This window comes from Hypanus sabinus, chromosome 12 (genome assembly GCF_030144855.1).
Source record: "Hypanus sabinus isolate sHypSab1 chromosome 12, sHypSab1.hap1, whole genome shotgun sequence".
NCBI classification, from domain to species: Eukaryota; Metazoa; Chordata; class Chondrichthyes; order Myliobatiformes; family Dasyatidae; genus Hypanus; species Hypanus sabinus.
Genome location: NC_082717.1, coordinates 82,459,066 through 82,480,296, shown reverse-complemented (window position 1 = coordinate 82,480,296; position 21,231 = coordinate 82,459,066). Strand labels below are relative to the sequence as shown.

Sequence of the window (21,231 nt, the reverse complement as noted above, 5' to 3'; positions counted from 1 at the left end):
AAGCATTGATCCACGCTCTAAGCTCATCTGCTTTGTTCTTAATACTCCTCGCATTAAAATGGACACATCTCAAACCATCGGTCTGAGTGCATCCCTTCTCTATCACCTGCCTATCCTCCCTCTTGCACTTTCTACAAGCTTTCTCTGTTTGTGAGCCAAACTGGCTTTCCTCCGTCACTTCAGTTCGGTTCCCACCCCCCAACATTTCTAGTTTTAACTCTCTCCAACTGCCTTTGCAAACCTTCCCGCCAGGATATTGGTCCCCCTCAGATTCAAGACCTTTTTGTACAGGTCACACCTGCCCCAGAAGAGGTCCCAATGATCCAGAAATCTGACCCCCTGTCCCCTGCTCCAATCCCTCAGCCACGAATTTATCCTCCACCTCATTCTATTCCTATACTCACTATCACATGGCACAGGCAGTAATCCTAAGATTACTACCTTTGAAGTCTTGCTTCTGAACTTCCTTCCTAACTCCCTGTAGTCTGTTTTCAAGACCTCCTCCCTTTTCCTACTTATGTCATTGGTACCATTATGTACCACAATGTCTGGCTGTTCTCCTTCCCACTTCAAGATATCGTGGACACGGTCAGAAACATCCCGGACCCTGGCACCTGGGAGGCAATCTATCATCTGCATTTCTTCCCTGCGTCCACAGAATCGCCTGTCTGATGCCCTATAGAGTCTCCTGTTGCTGCTGCATAAATGATAGGGGACTGATCATTAGTGTTCATTGAGCAATATAACAAAAGTCATATCCTTCAGATGGCAGTGAGAAGAAAGTATAAAGTGTAATTTGATTGCAAAGTGGAAAAGTCAAATGATAACTTATTGCTTCAAAATTTAATCAACCGTCAGTTTGAGTGATAAAATTGTTCACAACAGAACACATATATCCATAGACATCCAGTCTGGGTGAAATAATGACAAGAAAGAGACCAGCTCTCTGTGACTTATTTAAAATCTCCGCCCACGTGAATCTCCAGAACAGATCAAATGTTTCACAAAGCGGAGTGCCATATTTTACTGTTGCAGTCAGTGAGCATGTTCTTGTGTTATTCGACTTAAGCTGGAGAGTCACCTTGTTATCAGACCTGTGAAATAGTGGGATGGGCAGACACTTGCTGTCATCAGAACGCAACTGTCAACTGTGGCCTCTGTTTATCATGGATAAGGCTTTGGCTGCAGGGCAGAGAAATGGCTCAGAGTCTCTGTTCTGACATGAATAATTAATCGTAGACATCACTGAGATGTTCTTGTCTTAATTTCCTGAAAAAAATTGTTCCCACTGACAAGTTGCACGGTATGTGTTATTGTGGCAATGCAAGGTTAACTGGTTTGGAACTTTAATATGTTCACAGATTTCCTCCATTCAAAATGAAGGAACTGTTGTGGGAGAAAAAATAATCTTTTGCTTCACCTAGTTTAAGCAATAACATTAAGTTTCAGCTTGGTACTTCACTCCTGGTGTTGCTCTTGAGATTAGACATCCAGTTTATTCATCATTGGGTTGGCCACTGTTGTCCATGAAATCCTATATGGCTGTTCATCAAATTTTAGCTGAAAATGAATGCTGCCACTTGGAAGAGTTAATGACTGATCAGCAATATGTCTCCTTCCCCAGTTGCAGTAGTGCTGTTTCTAAATTAGAAAATGTTTATAAAATGTTCTTTAAGGGAAACTGATGTTGAAATTGTATACTCAGTTTACTTGCATCACTGCCTACTTTAAACTGATGGTTTAATTATTTTACTCACTGATGATGATCTCTTGCTCAGTTTGCAAGGGGATATGGATTATGACCATGAGAGAGAACAAGCTGCTAAACACTGGCTGAGGGATTCCGGCTATGAAAGCTTCCTATGCAACCTCAGCATTTTTGATCGACTTCTGCATACCCATCCAGTCTGGCTACAACTCGGCTTGAGTGATGAGGATTGTCTACGCATTCTGCAGCCCGAGGATGCTGGGGTAAGTCACTTCCTTCTCAAAAGGACGGCTGACATACTTGTGTGAGGAGCATCGGGTTTCGCTTTCAAAGGATGCACCTGAGAGAAGTTGTTTTGGCTCAGTTAAAAAAGGGGAAATGCTGGAAGAGTTCAGTCAGTTAAGCAGCATCTGTGGACAGAAACTTCAATTAATGATTTTGAGTCAGGAACCTTCTCAGAACATGAGGATTAGTGGAGTGGTTCGTAGTTTTCAAAGCACAGTAGATGGAGGACAAGACAGAAGGCTATACAAATTGGTTACATCAGTATTTGTGCTCCTTATCCCTGATCTGCCTTAGCAAATCTTCATGCAGCCTTTTGTCTTGCACCACACTTATTACCCATTGACTACCATTGTCGGATTTTGTGAATAAAACACGCAAGAGTTGGTTTTGGTGCTCGACAAAAGCTGCAGCCCTTTACTTTCATTGCAAACAAGCCAAAAGCAGTCACCTTGCACTGACATCATTATGTTAGACTCTGTCTCTTGAAGTGATGGTGTTTGTGAATTATGCAGAACGGTTTCTATTATGAACAATATGTGTTGTCTGTCACCCACTACATTACCCTACAGGCACCCCCCTCCCTAGAATTCACCAAAACTGGCATTGTAAATGCCTGGAGCTGCCCAGCTCAGGTCCTATGTGCCTTGGTTGGAGTACCAGCTGGGACCTCTGGCATGACTAAAGGCTTGCAGACACATATGTGGTCATGTCATCGTGCAGAGGGGGTGTGGTAGCAGAACCAGTGGTGGGCCAGTTTATGGCAATCTGTAGAAATACATTCAGGTTTCAACTTCCTATCTGTAATAAAAGTCTTTTCACCCCATTCTAAAATGGGGAATGGGCCATCGTAAGGGGACTTAAGGGGTTGTTGATGTGCATCGTGGTGGACAAAAATGAATGAGGTAGAACACAGGTCAGCTGGAACCCAAGAGTGCTGAATTTCATGAAGGGAGGTAGGAAACTGTAAAAAAAAACTGTGTTTACTGAGGAGGGCGGGATGCTGCTGAGATTCCAACCAGGCATTTGTGTTGTCAGGAATAAAATCACCCGGCACCCATAGCAGCTGCCTGTACACAGACTCAGCTGCGGAGGACTGCAGGTCCTTTTGTGGAGCCGTTCTGAGCCCCAACAGGACCCACAGGAGACCCAAGATCGTGCCAACACTGGTCAGTCAGGGAGGCCCTCAGAGCAGCCTTTAAGGAACGGTGAAACCGCTCGCTTAGGCCATTGGACTGGGGTGATACGCTGTGGTGTGATGCTACTTAATGCCGAGGTTGTGGGCCATTGGTCAGGAGGAATATCAGATGGGGTGCTGAACTGAGTGACCCAGGTGATAATGAATGCCCAAGCCACGACCGCAGCTGTCGTTGCTGTTAGAGGGGCAAGCTGGCAACCTGGTGTATGGTCTACCATGGTAAGGAGTTACACGAAACCGCATGAGCTGTGAAGAGGACCTACCAAGTCCACGTTGATGTGGTCAAACATCGCTGACACACAGCACAGGCTGCCCTCCATTCTTGCATGTCCTTCCGAAGGCCACGCCACACAATCTTTAAGGCATCTGGTTTCTCTGAAGCCTTTCCGCCTGGATGCGAGAGGCCGTGAATCAAGTTAAAAACCTCCAGTTTGCTGGTACTGTGGGGCAAGGGTGACCAGTTGAGATGTCACACAGGAGAGAAACTCCTGCATCCCCAAACCTGATGTCCCCCAGTCACAGGCCCATGACTGCTGTCCAGTAGCTTGGATGGCGGGCTCTGAGAGGCAATCAGCCATGACATTATTTTTCCCTTTGATGTGCAGTACGTCAGTTGTGAATTCTGAAATGTAGGCCATGTGGCATCGCTGCTGTACAGACCAAGGGTCTGACACTTCAGCCATTGTGGTCAACAGACGCTGTGAAACGTCAACCTCCAGTAGGAAGCGGAAATGGCAGATGGCCTGATAGAGACTGAGAAGCTGGCAGTCAGACGTGGTGTACTTCCTCTCGGGGGAGGAGAGGATGGATCTGCCGGCTGAAGAAGGTGAATGGCTGACACACACCTGCAGCCAACTGTTTGTGCACAGCACCCATGGCATAGGCTGAGGCATCAGTAGTGGGGAGTGCATGGGCCAGGAAAGTTGCATTTGAAGGAGCTCATTTGGTTTCACCAGGTGCTCTCATCATGTCCGCTGACCACTCAAGCATGTTGTTGGGGCACTGCCTTTAAGGGTACTATACAATGGTTCAGCAGCTTGTGGAATGAAATGGTGATAGAAACTCACCATATCTAAAAATTGTTGCAGTGCTTTGGTAGCGCAGGGGTAGTGGACAGTCCATAATAGCAGCAACTTTTGATGGCAGACAAGTCGCACTTCCTGCAGCGATGAGGTGGCTGCGAAAGTCAACAGTAGACAACCCAAACCGGAATTTAGCGAAGTTAATAATTAGCCCACGTTGGCTTAAATGCTTGAGAAGTGTGCAGAGATGAGATAGGTGTTCGATTCTGGTTGTGCTGGCGACAGGTATGTCATTCAGTTAAACCGAAAGAAAATCTAATTCTTTTAACACAGTGTTCATTAATTGCCGGAAATAGGTGCTGCTTTTTTTTTAAGCCCAGACAGCATGCACAGAAACTCAAACTGGCCAAACAGGGTTATAACAGCAGTTTTGGGAACATCCTCAGTGCACACAGGCACCTGCTGGTAGCCCTAAGTCCACTTTAGAAAAAATTATTGTTTCAGCTAATCGTGCTGAAAGGTCTTGAATATATGGGACTAGGTAGGGATTGGGCATGAAGCCCTTGTTAAGGTGGTGGTAGTTCCCACATTGACGGCAACCACCATGAGACTTGGAGACCACATGGAGAGGGGAGGCCCAAAAGCTATTCGACCTTGCGTATAATGCCAAGCACTTCCAGGTTAGCATAGTTGGCCTTCGCGCTGGCCAGCTTTTCTGTGTTTGGTCTGTCCACACAGGCATGGACCGCTGAGCAGTTTGTGGAAATGGGGTACTGAACCCCATGCTTCGAGTTGTGGAAAATGTAGGCTTGGTGAGGGTTGGAAATTTGCTCAGCAGGTGAGTGAACTCACATGGTGGTACGTGCGCTAGACAGAGTCACCGTGGGGAGGTTACTGGGGTTACAGAGTAATGGCCCAAAGACTTCTGCGCCCACAAGCTAGCAGTTCTTGAGATCGACTAACAATTCTTTGGTGCACAGGAAATCTGCACCAAGTAAAGATCTAGTGACAGAAACCCAAGACGAAGTTCCATGTGCAGCATAATCCAGTGAAACGGAGCATCACGTGTCATGTCCCGTAAGTCTGGATCCTGCTACCTTTAGCAGCCTCCAGCAAGGGTCCATCACTCTCTGCCTTATAGTCAGTGGGCAAGGCAGGCACCACACTCACTTGAGCGGCTGTATCACACAGGAAGTATCACCCTGAAAGGGTGTTTGTAATGAACAGTAGATGACCCTGGCAGCTGATGTTCACAGTCCTCCCATGTCACAATGTGCTAGCACTGTCGAAGCTGCGTATCAGTTGGCACTTGGTGTTTGGGCCAACGTAAACGTGATAAAAACATCGACCCAGCATTTTCTGATTCAGAGTCATGTGTTTGAGTATGCTGGAGGCTCTGCTGACAGGACTTATTGAGACAGGGTAAGGAAAAGGATCTTTACACCTCTGCTAGCCTGAGTGTAGACTAGCGGCCATTTTAGCAAGCTCCCTTTAGTCCTTCCTGGGTAGTGCGAACTTGATCAGGCATTTGTTGCGTAAACAGTTCTTGAAAAATAAAACAAGGATGTTGATTCAAGCAACACACACAAAATGCTGGAGGAGCTCAGCAGGCCAGGCAGCATCTATGGCAAAATTACAGTCAACACTATCGAGCCGAGACCCTTTGGCAAGGACGTTGATGCCCAGGAGAGACAGCATGTGGTCCATTAGTTCTGAAGGCCTCGTGTCAGGGAGAGCAACTGTTTGGCACACTCAGACACAAACGGTCCAGGAGTACAGGATGGGTGAGTTTTCAGAGTGAGACATATTTATCACATGCTGGTGGGTCTTTAAGTAGATTCACCACTCTGGCTGCAGAGGAACTACTTAGCAATGCTACGACATAGTAAAGTTTTATGATAACAAAGAAAAATCTAACAAACGCAATGGAGCAAATAAGACTATTCAATTTCCAGTGGACAGTAATTGATTCAGTATTACAGCTTGTTCTTCCAAATACACCTGCTCGTTGAAAATTTGGCACACCTGTTAGGTCTGCGTTTTAAGAAGTTTTTTCAATTTATAAAAAAACTTCAAAGTCTCTTCCACCAAAAAATTACTAAAGGGATTTGTTCCATTTCTAAATGAATAGCTACAGTGTTTGTCTAGAATTTAAAAAAAAACACAGATTGCAGCCAAAAGCAAGCAAATTACTGATGAATAGTTCAATGTAAATCTGCCTGCCACCCACCCCTTCCTACTCCATTCCAGATATGTATCAAATAAACTCACAAAATGTCTATGTAGCCTTGCATACTATGTCGGGGAAATGAAGATCAAACAGCTTGTTTAAACATGAAAACAGCCAGGAAACTACACATCGTTATTATGAATTACGATAGCTGGATTGTAAACTATCTAAATTAAGATTGGTAGTTTTATTAATATTAAAGGTCATTGCTGTGAGCAGCAATTCAAATTAATCTTTTGAAGGATGGACATACCCAGATGTAGGAGGGTGAATGACATGTCTAAATCTTCCCCCAGGTCACTGTGCTTTCTGCCACAGAAACCTTTAATGCTCTGATGTGCTTCATAGAAGCATATTTGGATGCAGTGGAAACCAGGGTAAAGCAGGATGAATGAGGAACGATACCTCAGCCTGGACACACAGGCGATTTTTAGGGAGTCCCTTTGGGGAGGTAATTCTAGGGTGCAAACTCAAGATAGCTGAAGGACTAACCACCATAAATGTGAACAGGGGGTGGGGATATACAAAAGAGTAGAGTTAAAGACATGGAGAGTTTGGGAGGTGGCTGAGAGGGAATACAGTGATAGAGGGAGGGAAAAGCAAGAAACTATATAAGTGTGCTGATGAGGATGTTAAATTGGCAGCTACGGACGAGTTGCTGCCCTCCGAGGGGCCACTGGGCCCAAGGCTCTTGGGGATGTTATCAAAATTCTGAGATTTATGGACCGGACTGGAGTTCAAAGTAATTGTAGTTCATATTGACCTCTTTCAGTTCTCACCCATTCTCTCGTGCTGCTGATTGATAGGCTGAGTGTTTGGGGTTTGATGTTCTTATTGTTTCTCCATGTGAGTGATCCATTATTCTTTGTGCAAGGGAGGTTTGGGGTTTGCGAGTTTCTATTTTTTTTTGTGTGGAGTGTTGATGTCTTTCTTTCAATACTTTTATGTTTCTTTTCTGTATTTTATGGCTATCTGGAGAAGATGAATCTCAGAGTTGTATTCTGCATACATACTTCGATAATAACATGAACCTTTGAACCTTGTAGAAGTCAGGATAGTTTTTTCCAAGGACAGGAATTATGAGTGAGCAGAGGAGAGACACAAATTGCAGATACTCATTTTTTAAAAAATGAAATGCAATTTCAATTGTGTCGATACTGTCTCTTATCTGTGCTTTATCATACAGTTGCAATTAAGTAAGTTGAAACAATTTGTAATCTTGGGCTTTATATCCACTAAATGTGCTGGCTGTCCCCTGTCCAAAGCTGTTGTCTAAGTGATGGTACAACTTGTCACGTGCTACAGATTCAGCAAAAGGCGATGACACATGGTCAAGCACAATTTGTGCAACAAAAGTCACCCTCTAGTTGGTCAGTGGACTCATGGGATTTTAAGAAAACAGACCCTATTCGATATGTAAGACTTGTGTCCATAAAAAAACATCAATCCACTAACTCAAATCCACTTAAAGAAAAATCGGAAGGAAACCATGTTAATTAGCTCAAGTCAGATGATAGTAGTGGATGAATGAACCGGAGTTGAGTTGGCAGATTGATGTTTTTTTTATGGAAGCCTGTATGATGTATAGCTCCGGGGTTGTGCTCCCAATGGGGTTTTTTTGTGTTTTTTTTTAGTTTGTAGGGGTTCTTTTTTTTCCTTCTTTTTCTTTAAAAAAAAATTCTTAACACTTTATTTTCTCTTATTATTGATATATTGCTTGGCTTTGTTAATCAGTTATTTGCTAATTTAATTCCTTATTGTACATAATGACATATTGACTTAATGTATCTTTTTTGATAATCTTCAATAATAATTAATAAAAAAGATTTTAAAATGGACTTGTGTCACTTCTCTGTGAGTGTTATCTATTTCTAACTATTTCCTTGCTCTTGTCTCATGCTATTCTTTATTCTTATGTTTTAAAAGTGACTGCTGCTTTTGGTAGGGTGCTGCATGCCCCTAAAACTTGATCAACTACTTCTCATATCCTCTATCTCTTTGTCCATTTGGTACTGCTTTAAGATTCTGCTGCCTAGGTACAGTGGAAGTAGTTTTACGCAGTATGTTTCAGAAATAGTTACTTATGATTTTTGAATGCATCAGACAAGCTACCTTTTACATTCCCAGCTATAATGGGCAGGAAAACATCTTTGTTTTATCTAAGCTAAAAGGCAAGGACCAATTCCAGCTTCTTTATCCACTATCTTACCACATGTAGATTGACTTTGGATCCATGAGCCCAGTGGAGCTTATGGCCTTTTTGCCACTTGTGCTTCTTTTCAATATTCTGAAAAATGTTTACGTGGATTAAATTTCACCAGTGACCATCAATTTCTTTTCCCTCTACATTCACTTGAAACATTTATTTCTCCCTTCACAGCTCATGACACTCCTTTGCTGCAAATTGTGATCATGCGTCCTTTAAACTGGGTGCAAGTTAATTTCATGTCAATATTGAAAACAGAAATCTGAGAAGATAAATAAAATAATGTGGGAGTTATGAATGCAGAGCAGAAAGAATGTGTCTAGCCACTTGCCTGATGCAGATAGAAATCAAGATGTCTGACATTATAGAGTTCAATATTAAATCCTATTAAAGGCTGTGACATCTTCAGACAGAAGATAAGGTGCTGTTCTTCAAGATATTGCTGGGCCTCAATGCAACAGTTACTATTTAACTAAGTCTTTGTTAAGATGACTCATTTGAAGTGAGCTGCCTTATCATTAGTCCTGTTTGAAATTACCAAGCAGTTCCATCACTTCTGACATCAATATCTGTTTATTGTAACAGATCTTCCTAGTTCGAAAATCATGCAGGACACAGAAGAAAATCATATCTGTACGATTATCTGAGCCAGGACCACACTTTATACAAGACTTTCCAATAAAGGAAAGCCAATATAGTAAGTATCTGACATTTAATTCTGCTATCATTGAAGGAACAAATGTTAATAATGTAATTACAATGACATGATATATCAAGAAACCATCACTGTTTTGAAGAAGCAAAATAATTTGTTACAGTCAATAAATTCTTAGTTTCAAAGTAGAAAATAACAAATGGAAATGGATTTGTTTTCATTTTTCCTAACTCAAAGGAGTGTTATTTCAGTGTGATCTTCCTCTCATTTCTCTTTCATGCTGTGCTGGAACTCCACCAGTTGTTTTTCTGCTGGTTAAAGCAAACCTGGTGATGGAACACAGTGGCTGCCTTTCCAGCTTCCTGCATGTAGATAAGATGCCTTAAGAGTCTTTAGTGGTCAAGTTGAACCCCACCAACTTTTTCTTAATATCACTGCACAACTCAGTATTTCTACTGCCCAGAAGGAATGGACTTCCACCTTCCTATACAAGCCTATCAACTGACTTGATCGGTGTCAACATTCCTATATTAAAATACCAGAACTATGGATGACACGATGTTGCAGCTACACAATTCTAATGACCTTGGATCCTGTCTGTGTTGGTGGTAGGGCAACCATTGATAAAGGTCTGTGTCAATTTTTTTTTGAGGAAGTTGATGAGGGAAATGCAATGGATGTTCTCTGCATAGATTTTAATAAGGACCCCATATGGCCTTAAGATCCATGGCAGGCTAGCAATTTGGATTCAAAATTAGCTTGGTAATAGGAGACAGATGGATTGTGGTGGTCTGATTATAAACCAGGGACTAGTGGTATAAAACAAGGATTGCAGTGGGGCCTTTGATGTTGGTTATATAAATTTATGGCTTGTATATGAATATAGGAGATAGATTAATTAAGTTTGCAAATGATCTGAAAATTGGGAGTGCCATAGATGGTGAAGAGGTTTGTCTAAAGCTCCAACTTGCTATGGCTAAACTGGATAGTTGGGCCGGGCAATGAAACTTAAATCACTGATATACTTAGAAAATGTGTAGTTATGTTTTTAAACACAGAAGATATTAACAGGTAGAGAGAAATGTCAATAAGATGGAATGAATTTAGAGAAAGTTTACAGTAACATTGCCAGAACTTGGCCTGAATTATAGGGAAAGGTTGAATAGTTTAGGGCTTTATTCCCTGGAGCGAAGGAGAATGAAGGGAGCTTTGTTAGAGGAGAATAGATAGGGTAAATGTAAGCAGGCCTTCCTGACTGAAGTTGGGTGTGACTATAAATATAAGTCGTAGGTTAAGGGTGAAAGGTGGATTATATAAGGGGAACTTGAGGGGGGAACATCATTCAGAGAGAGTTGAGTGTGGATCCAGCTGCCAGCAGAAGTGATGAATCAGAATCATTGGCACATTGTTGTTCAATGGCATGTTGAAATTTGTTGTTCATTCACAACGTTTATAAAGTTTGGATAATTACAGTACTGTGCAAAAGTCTGAGGCACCTATGTATATCTAGTGTGTGCACAATACCACATTTGTCGACATGGAGCTGAGAGCGAGCTTGAAAATCTGGTGGGAGCAAAGGATGCTGGGAATAGTGAGGGTGAAGGACTGCAGGAGGAGTTTGGGACAGGTGGCAGAACAGGAGTGCCAGGCACAGGGTTGGTGTGGGTGCAGACACACCCAGCTGTGAGACACCCAGTATATGATATGCCTAAGACTTTTGCACAGCGCTGTACATGGACTGGAGTGACATGAGGGATATAGTCCTTGTATGGGCAGAAGGGACTGGGTGGGCCAGAGGACCTTTTTCTGTGCTGTAGTTCTCCATGACTCTTAAGAGAGCTCCTGAGAGAGAGGGTCAGCTATTAAGAAAGGATGTGCTAACATCGGAGAGGGTTCAGAGGAGGTTCACGAGAATGATTCTGGGAATGAAAAGGCTTATCATATGAAGAGCGATTGATGGTCTGGGTCTTTACTTGAGAATAGGGGAATCTCATTGAAACTGATTGAATGTTGAAAAGCCTAGATGGAATGGATGTGGAGAGATTGTTTCCTATAGTGGGGGAGGCTATGATCAGAGGGCACAGCTTCAGAATAGTCCATTTAGAACAGAGATGATGAAGAATTTCTTTAGCCAGAGGGTGCTGAATCTGTGGAATCCATTGTCCCAGGCTATTGTGGAAGCCAGGTCATTGGGTGTATTCAAGGTGGAGGTTGAATAGTTCTTGATTTGTCAGGGCATGAAAGGTTATGGGGAGAAGGCCAGAGAATGGGGTTGAGAGGAAAATGGATCAGCTATGATGAAATGAAGGAGTGGACTCAATGGGCTGAATGGCCTAATTCTGCTCCTATGCTTTATGGACTGTCCCCACCCCTGCCTCCCCATCGGCAACTCCCAGATTTGGAGTCCCCTGTGAGTCTGGAGTTCAAAGCATGGAGTCTTGGAGTAGATACCAAAGATAATCGAAAAGCTAAGCTTGAGAAAGGAAGTCGGTGAGTTTGGAAGTCGAGACCCAATACTCAAATCTCCTAGAGCAGTGTGTCTAGTAGTTGAAGGCCCAATGGCTATGAATATATTGGTGGTCCGTAAGTGGTCTGTCCTGGGGTTAGAGGCCAAAGCCTAACTATGTGAGATTGGATGGGTGGGTGGGAGGGAGGAAAGGGACTCATTTTGCTGTTGTTGTTGTGTGCTGAACCTTATGGGAATGCTGTGTTGGCACTGGAATGTGTGGCGACACTAGTAGGTTACTGCCAATGCATCCTTAGATTTGATGACTGTTACTGCAAATGACACATTTCACTGTATGTTTCAATGTGCAGCCCATTTGATAAACAAATGAATGGCAGAGCTGGCTTGTAGACTTGAATTTGCCCAATGTGGCTCCTATTTCTTTGTTTCTACATTGGAACTACATCATTTGATACGGTGCTGCTGCTTAAATCTGAATGGTGACCAGTGGCTGCTGAATACAGTCTGAATGCAGGTTAATCCCTTTATCATTGTAGATGGAACAGTGGTTCCAATTTATCCCAACTTGTTCTGGTGCACTCTGGTTTCTTTGTTCCTTGTAGCAAGCTGAAAAAATTAGGGTGAAATAGGAACACGAGATTCTGCAGTTGATTGAAATCCAGGGTAACACAGAGATTGCTGGGGGAGCTCAGCAGGTCAGTCAGCATCTAAAGAAAGGAATAGTCAAAGTTTTCAGCTAGACCTTTCTTCAGGACTCATGAAAGGTCCTGATGGATGGAACAGGAAATTGCCCTGGTAGACTTTGCATGTTGCACACAGCAGGAGATGGCAGCGGCCAAACCTTTGGGATGTCATTAAGTCTAAAATTCTAATGGTTACAACTGTTAAGATCCAGATGTGAATGGTTGGTGAAGTATTGGGTATTTGATCAGGTGATATTTACAGATTGTTTGAAAGTGTTATTGCAAGGCACCTTGGCAGGCCAAGCAAACAAAAGAGTCACAGCATTCCCTTCAGGTAAATAACACAATTTTATTTATCTGCAAATTAACTTAATACTATAGAAAAGATTAACAATGCATAATTTAAGCTACAGCAGGAATTGTCTACAACATCAATCACAATGCAACACACTGCAAATTTTTTCAGCGCAACAAAAAATATATTGTTCTGAGTAACTTCTGAAGTTTTTAAATATTTTTAACATTGCAAAGTAAAATAACAAGTAAAACCAAACCCAAAGCTCATTTAATAAAATGACTCCCATACTCACAGCTAACTTCAAGGAGGTGTGGCTTAGGCCTTGCTGAGGAACAGCAAAGCTGCCAGATTGCAGGGAAAAACCAGAGGGGTAACCGTGTCACACGAAGGGAGGGTGGTGAATATATGGATGAGCTTCCAGAGAAAGTCGTTGTGGCAGGTAAAGTGGTATCACTTAAGAAACTCTCGGATAGGGGAGGGGTGGGACTTTGAGAGACGTGGCTGGAGTGCAGGAAATTAGGATTGGCTGTGTGGGGCACTGTGCTTGGCATAGGCTCATTAGGCTGAAAGACCTGAATCTGTGCTCCCACAAACCCCTCCCCCACCTCCACCTACATGATTTTTGTTAGTCCCCCCCCCCCCCACCTCCTTCCCAACTAACTTGCTAAAGTCAAGAAGGAATGAATTGGAGTTTTTCAATCTGCAGGCAAGTGGAATGCTTATAATAGCCAAGCTAACTTGCATTCATTTTCTCCCAAGGCACAGTTCCTGGGAGACCTGTCGCCAATTCCATTGGCTGTTTCCCAAATTGGGATTGTTGGAAACCACCCTTCCACAGCACTCATGGTTTTTTTGCTGAGGTTAGCAATATGCTTATACATAATTTTAAATAAAAAGCCTCTCCAAACAATAAGATATTAGCAGAGATTTTACAATATGTTAACCATCTGTTCACAAATGTCCTTGTGTTTACCAAGTGGGCAGTTCCACTATTAAATGCTGGAAATGATGGAACTGCAGGAAATTGCACTGGATTTTCAGCCCTGCTGCTCAATTAAATTCAATGTTTTTAATGAAAATAACAGTCTCTATATTCTATGTAAGTGCAATCTAAATATACTTTGTTCTATCCAGGAAGAAAGATATTTCAATAAGCCCTTGAGGATGTTACCACAAGTATGGAACAAGTAAATTTTGGCATGTGAATGGGCCTGGTACAGCTGCTTCAGCTTAAGACAAAACAGTCATGTCTACTTTCTGCATCTCAAAAGCAGACATCTTGCATTTTTTGTTAGTTATGAAATATGTCATGATACTTGGTTAGTTTCCTGCACAGCTTAAAAAGAATACCCAATGCTGTCTGATAGCTTTCTCAGATGCATATGCTGTCTTAAATGGTCTGGTTATACTATTTTGCTCTTTCTTGTTACACAGCGTTCTCGCTTGAAGGTTCCTGCTTGAGCTTCGCGGACTTGTTTAGGCTCATTGCTTTCTACTGTATTAGCAGGTAAGAAAAGCCACAGTCTACAAAAAGTGGTTTACAGTTCAGCATTATATAATGTATGTATGTTCTGCCAGTCTTGCACTTAACTAGGCTCAAGTTACAGAAATCCCATCTCCTTGATGGATTAGGTAATTTGAGTGATGAAGCATAAGTTGTAGGAAAAGAATCCTTTCAAGTTTCCTTTGACAAACCAAAGCAAGAAGAGGATAAAATTTGTGTTGGGTGGTAGTCACAGAGTGAATAAGTTAAACTCTTGTGTTGAACTTGTTATAACAGTAAGCAGGTTGGTCCTTAAGTTTGGTCTTGATGCAGAGATCAACGTGAAATGTCAGTGTTCCCTCCCCACCCCCCACATACAGATTCTACTCAACCTGAGTTCCCCCAGATTGTTTGTTGCTCCTGGCTGAGCTGTAAACGGGGCCAAAAGCTCTCAGTTGAGATGGGTGAATGGGGAGTGGAGACAGAGACATGGAAGAGGAGGAAATAAATTGCATTGTTTGCAAAATCCTGCATTTCAATGAGAAATTGACTGCCCTGTGCAATATCAGCATGGAGCAACCTATTTTCCTATAACATTTTACCAGTGAGGACGAAGACGTTCAAAAATAAAACAGTGTAAATACTAAGCTAAATTACACGGGGCATTTATTCTAGACAGAGAAACTGGCCAGCAATATGGCGGCACGGTAGCTCAGTGGTTAGTGCAATTCTTTAATAACACCAGCAACCACAGTTCAGTTCTGTCGTTGTCAGTTAGTAGCTTCTATGGTCTTCCCGTAACTGTGTGGGTTTCCTCTGGGTGCTCCAATTTCCTCCCACATTGAAAAGACATGGATTAGTAGATTAATTGGTCACATGTGAAAATGGGTGGCACAGGATCATTGGGCCAGAAAAGCCTGTTGCCATGCTATATATCTAAATAAAAATCTGTGATCAGCAGTGTGTGTTTGCAACTCATGACAGCTCTTTACAACTTGGGTTCTCAGTATTAATTTTATTTGCATAGTTTGTCTTACGTACAGTTTTTCATAAAATTCCATTGTATTTTTCCTGTAAGCACCTGCAAGAAAATGAATCTTAATGTAATATCTTACTGTATACTTACAGTATGGTAGATATGGTATATGTACTTTGATAATAGATCTGGTTAACCACTGGAATCCCTTTCAGAAAAGCAAAACTTTTTTGCTTGGTTCATCCTCTGCTTCTGAAATAATTCAATGACATAACTACTATTTAAGACTAATTTTATGCCCTGTTTTTGTGCAAAACGAATGAAGGCTAGTAAATATGAAAATGTTTTTATTTCCACTTTCCACGTGGTGTGTAATTTGGTCCTGCAGAAATGTTAATGATTCTGGTCCTGACCCAGTCAAAATATCCTCCCTCATACTTCACAAAGGCTCCTTGTGTCAAGGACAAGGCTGTTGCTACTTCAAGTTATATGGAACAAGAAACACTTGGAAATACACAGTGGCTCTTTTACCTTTGATCAACAATTCAGGTGGCAATCCTTCAGCAGATGTTGGAGATTTTTACGTTGTCAAGTTCGCTTTGCTACAGTAAAAACAACTTTGAAGTTATTGCAAGGGCTATTGCTTAGAATCAGGTTTATTTTCATTGACATACATCATGAAATTTGTTTTGTCACAGCGGTACAGTGCAAGACAAAAAATTACCATAAGTGTTACAAAAAGGAGAGAATCTGCAGATGCTGGAAATCCACGCAACACACACAAAATGCTGGAGGACCTCAGCGGGCCAGGCAGCGCCTATGGAAAAGAGTACAGTCGATGTTTCAGGCTGAGACCCTTTGGCAGGACTGGAGGAAAAATTGATGAGGAGTAGATTTAAAAGGTGGGGGAGGGGAGGGAGAAACACAAGGTGAGAGGTGAAACTGGGAGGACGAGGGGTGAAATAAAGAGCTGGGAAGTTGATTAGTGAAAGAGATACAGGGCTGGAGAAAGGAAAATCTAATAGGAGAGGATAGAAGGCCATGGAAGAAAGAAGGGGGGAAGGAGCACCAAAAGGAGGTGATGAGCGGGCAAGGAGATAAGGTGAAAAAGGGAAAAGGGGGGGGCATTACTGGAAGATGAAGTAATCAATGTTCATGCCATCAGGCTGGAGGCTGCCCAGATGGAATATAACATGCTGTTCCTCCAACTCGAGGTGTAGTGCTACACCTACCCCTGCACCTTCTTCCACAACTGCCATTCAGGGCCCCAAACAGTCCTTCCAGGTGAGGCGACTCTTCACCTGTGAATCTGTTGGGGTCATATATTGTGTCTGTTTGTGGCCTCCTGTATGTCGGTGAGACCCGACTTAGATTGGGAGACTGCACCAATGCTCCGTCTGCAGGAAAAAGCCAGATCTCCCAGTGACTACCTATTTTAATTACCCATTCCAATATGTCTATCCACGACCTCCTCCACTGTTGTGATGAGGCCACACTCAGATTGGAGGAACAACACCTTATATTCCATTTGGGTAGCTTCCCATCTGATGCCAAGAACATTGATTTCTCGAACTTCTGGTAGTGCCTCCCCCCCACCCCCCCAACTTCACCATTCCCGATTCCCGTTTCCCTCTCTCACCTTATCTCTTTGTCTGCCTATCAACTCCCTCTGGTGCTCCTCCCCCTTTTCTTTCTTCCATGTCCTTCTATTGTCTCCTATCAGATTCCCCCTTCTCCAACAATGTATCTCCTTCACCAATCAATTTCATAGCTCTTTATCCCTCCCTCTCTCGGTTTCACCTTGAGTTTCTCCCTCCCCTCCCCTCACCTTTTAACTCTGATGCCTCATCTTTTTTTCTCCAGTCCTGCTGAAGGGTCTTGGCCCAAAACATCAATTGTATTCTTTTCCATAGATGCTGCCTGGCCTGCTGAGTTCCTCCAGCATTTTGTGTGTGCTACTCTAAATATTAGTTGCTTCTAAAGCATTTAGTGTGCATCTTCAGGTTCCTGTGCCTTCTCCTTGATGATAGTAATGAAAAGAGGGCATGTCCCTGATGGTGAAGGTCCTGAGTGATGAACGCCGCCTTTTTGAGCAACCACCTTTTGAAGATGTCCTTGCTGGGAAAGCTTCTGCCTGTGATGGTGTTGGCTGAGCCTACAACACACTGGTTCTCTTTCAATCCCGTGGATTGGAGCTTCCATTTCAGGCAGCGATGCAACCAGTTGGAATGCTCTGCCCCAAATATCTGTAGAAATTGTCTTTGTGAAATCCACAAAGAACTCCTTGGTCTTGCTGACACTGAGTGCAAGGTTGTTGTTGCATCACCAATCAACCAGCTGATCTCTCTCACTCCTGTAAGCCTGAGATTGGTCTGTGCCTAGCAATACAATCATGAGTACAGAGCGTAGAACATTGGGCTAAGCACATGTACTTGAGTTGTGCCTGTGCTGACTGCCAGTGAGGCAGAGATGTTATTACCAATTTGCACTGACTGTGATGTCCTGATGAGAAGCAGACCAGAAAGGCATGTGTTTAATTAATGCTTTAATGGGAGATGAAGAAAGAAGGACATGGGGTTCTATAAGGAAAGTCAGCAGGTGAGGACCCTTGGGGTCAGTGCCTGATATTTGAGAGGGTGGCTGATTGTTGGGTACACAGAGGCAGTGAGGGTAAGTCTGCTTACTATTATTGAATAGAGGGGTATCACTGTTTTATTGGGGGTGACCAATATTGGAGGTTAACTGCTGCACTAATGAGGAAGATGAGGCTAGAGCTCCAGCTTTCTTGATGTCTAAGGGATTTAGACTGCTGGTGGTAGTATGCTAAATCCCTTTTCACTTGATGGGTGTTGTTAATGAGATGTGGAGCAAGCCGTTTCTGCCTCTCATTCTTTGGGGGAAACATACAGCTGTAGAGAAGGAGGAATTTGAATTTGGCTCCCAGTTGAACTGTGGGAGACTGATTTATATGTGATGAAGTGCATACCTCTCTATGAAAAGATGCACCGGGTGGCCAAAAAATTCAGCTGTACAAACAGCAATATGCATGCATGTGGCCATGTGAGGACAAGCTTGCCATCTTAGTTTTTAAACCTTTCCCTGCCATTTACTAAGCTAAGCTGACATTGATACTTCAGGAAAAGAAGGCTTTCAGACCATTCACTTAACCAGTAGACTGCTGCCCAGCCAGCTGTGGGAGTGTTGGTGATCAGCCAGTTGCCTAAATGAATAAACATTAATCTTTGCGAAGAGGCATTCACCTCTGGTTACTTCTCATTGAGAGATGAAGTAGATGCCCTCTGCTGTTGTGGTTCTTAATGAATATCTAAGAGAGGGAGACTGTGAGGATTAAGGGAATATTAAAAGGTTTTAATTGGATAAATTGTTATTCCTTGGATAAAATTCAACAATGTGGTGGAATAGAGGAAGCTCTGTTTTAAATCTGTAAATCAATAAAACTGTAGATGCTAAAAGTCTGAAATAAAGATAGAAAGTCCTTCAAACATTGGGCAGGTAAACGAGAAAAAAGAGTTAGTACTTAATGTCAGAGACCCTCCATCAGAACAGTATCTGTTCTCTTTCTCAGGTGCCTCCTGACCTGCTAAACGTTCCCAAATCTACTGCTTTATATTTTGAACCTCTTGTTTGCAAACTTGATGTCAGATTGTTACACATGGGAGGATATGTGGCTGATTATGAACATATTACTATGACCCCTTAATTTCTGCTTTAGGATAAGTTAGGAAAGCTGCATCGTCTGGAGTAAAGGAGTTTGAAGGGAGATATTGAATAATAAAAATAATTAAACAGTTCTTTCTGCTCTGGCCCCACTGAATTTGTGTCTTTGTATCTCTACCCCATTTTTTTCCCTTGATTCAGTCTGTTCCTGCCTACACCTGTGACACTTCTTGTGCCTTCTACCACTTCAACAACTTAGAGTTCCTCAGCCTCATTTTCATCATGGACATCCAGTCCCTCTGAACTTCCATCCCCCATCAGGAAGGTCTTAAGGCTCTGCACTTTCTTGGCAACAGACCCAAACAATTCCCCTCCACCACCACCCTCCTCTAGCTGGCAGAACTAGTACTTGCCCTTATGGCACCCACATGGGCCCTAACTGTGCGTGCCTTTGTGTCAGCTACGTGGAGCAGTTCATGTTCCTGCCTCCCTCAGTTAACTTGACTATACCTCTTCCCACCTGTCACTTGCAAAGATGTCATTCCCTTCTCTCAGTTTCTCCATCTCCACTGCATCTGTTACCAAGTTGAAGCTTTCCACACTGATAATGCTTCCCAACTCTCTCTCTCTGCCCCAGTGATTGCATTGGCGCTGCTTCCTGCGTCCCTACTGAGATCATCAGTTTCACATCTGCCTCCAACTTCTATCCTGCCCTCAAATTTACTTGGTCTATCTCCAACACCTCCTTCCCCTTGCTTGATCTCTCTGTCTGCAGCTCCCGAGACAGATACCTTTTACAAATTCATTGCCTCCCACATTTACCTCGACTGTACTTCTTACAACCTGTCATTTACAAGGGTGCCATTCCCTTCTCTCAGTTCCACTGCATCTGTCCCCAAGATGAGGTTTTCCACACCAGCACATCCAAAAAGTCCTGCTATTACCCAGAAAACAGAGTTTCCCCTCCACTACTATCAATACAATCCTCAACAGCATCTCATCCATTTCCCATGTCTGCTGACATCCCATTTCCCTCCCACCCAACATAAGAGTGTTGGGGTTCTCCTCGTCCTCACCTACATCCCACTAGCCTCCATATCTAACATATCACTCTCTACCTCTTCCATTATTTCCATTGGGATCTCACCACCAGGCACATCTTTCCCTCCCCTCCCTTCTCCACTTTCTGCAGAGTTCATCCCCTCTTATCCCACTTATCCCAGCAACTGGACTGAATGTTGCACCTGTTGCTACCTCACCACCATTCAGGGCACTAAGCATTCCTTCTAGAGGAGAGACACCTCTTCATGTGTATCCGTTGGGGTTATTTATCTGATGCTCCCAGTGCGGCTTCCTCTAGATAGGGGGAAAACTTTTGCTTCTTCCACCTCAAGAGCCAGGATCTTTTGGTGGCTACCAATTTTAATTCCACTTCCCATTCCCACGCTGACATGTCCGTCCACGGCCACGATGAAGCCCAATGCAGATCGGAAAAGCAACACCTCATATTCCGTCTTGGCTAACTCCAACTTGACAGCCTGAACATTGATTTCTCAAACTTTCAGGAGCCACTCTCTTCTTCCTCCACCCTTTCCTTTATCCCTGTGGCCCCATTACTCCTTCATTTTACCTCCCTCAGCCTCACAAACTTACCATCGTCCTCACCTTCCTCCTTCTGGTTCCCTACCTCCTTGCCTTCATTGTATGGTCTACTGTCATCTATCAGATTCGTTCAGCCCTTTGCCTTCACCACCTATCATTTCCCAGCTTCCCATTCACCCTCTGGGCTTCCCTCACATGGATTCACCTATCATCTGCCAGCTCCTGCTCTTTCCCCTTATGCTACTGTTTTATTCATCAGTCTTCCCCCTTCCTCTCCAGTCCTTATGAAGGGCCTCGGCCTGAAACATAGACTGTTAATTTCCTTCCTTCATGCTGCCTGACCTGTTGAGTTCCTGTAGTGTTTTGTGAGTGTTGATCCAGATTTCCAGTATCTGCAGTCTCTCTGCCCTGCTCTGTTTCTTCAGCAGAGAAGTGAAAAAGCAGACTAGTAGAAGGATTTGAAGAGAGCGGAGAACATTTTTGATCTGAGTAGTGGTGAGGATTTGGAATTCACTGCTCAAAACAGAGGTAGAAGCAGAACCTTCCATTGTATTTCAGACAGGATTTCCGTGATGTATCATGGTTTAAAAGGATACGATGCCACACTGAGAAGTTTGATTGGACTGATGAAGTTGGAACATGATTTTGACAGGGATGGCCATAATGCTGCCGGGACTGGAGGACCTGAGTTATAAAGAAGCTGTACAAAATTACGAGGGGTATTGTTCGGTTAAATGCAAGCA

General features: G+C 43.1%; 1 protein-coding gene across 10 annotated transcripts in view; it reads left to right on the top strand.

Annotated features, from left to right (window-relative positions):
• Nucleotides 1–21,231, top strand: part of LOC132403056 (ras and Rab interactor 2-like) — a 172,448-nt gene that overhangs the window by 122,529 nt on the left and 28,688 nt on the right. For all 10 annotated transcript variants that reach the window (XM_059986289.1, XM_059986298.1, XM_059986295.1 and 7 more), the window contains 3 exons: nt 1,779–1,971; nt 9,232–9,343; nt 14,184–14,256. In XM_059986289.1, coding sequence (XP_059842272.1) covers nt 1,779–1,971; nt 9,232–9,343; nt 14,184–14,256 — 378 coding nt within the window. The remainder of the gene's footprint in view (nt 1–1,778; nt 1,972–9,231; nt 9,344–14,183; nt 14,257–21,231) is intronic.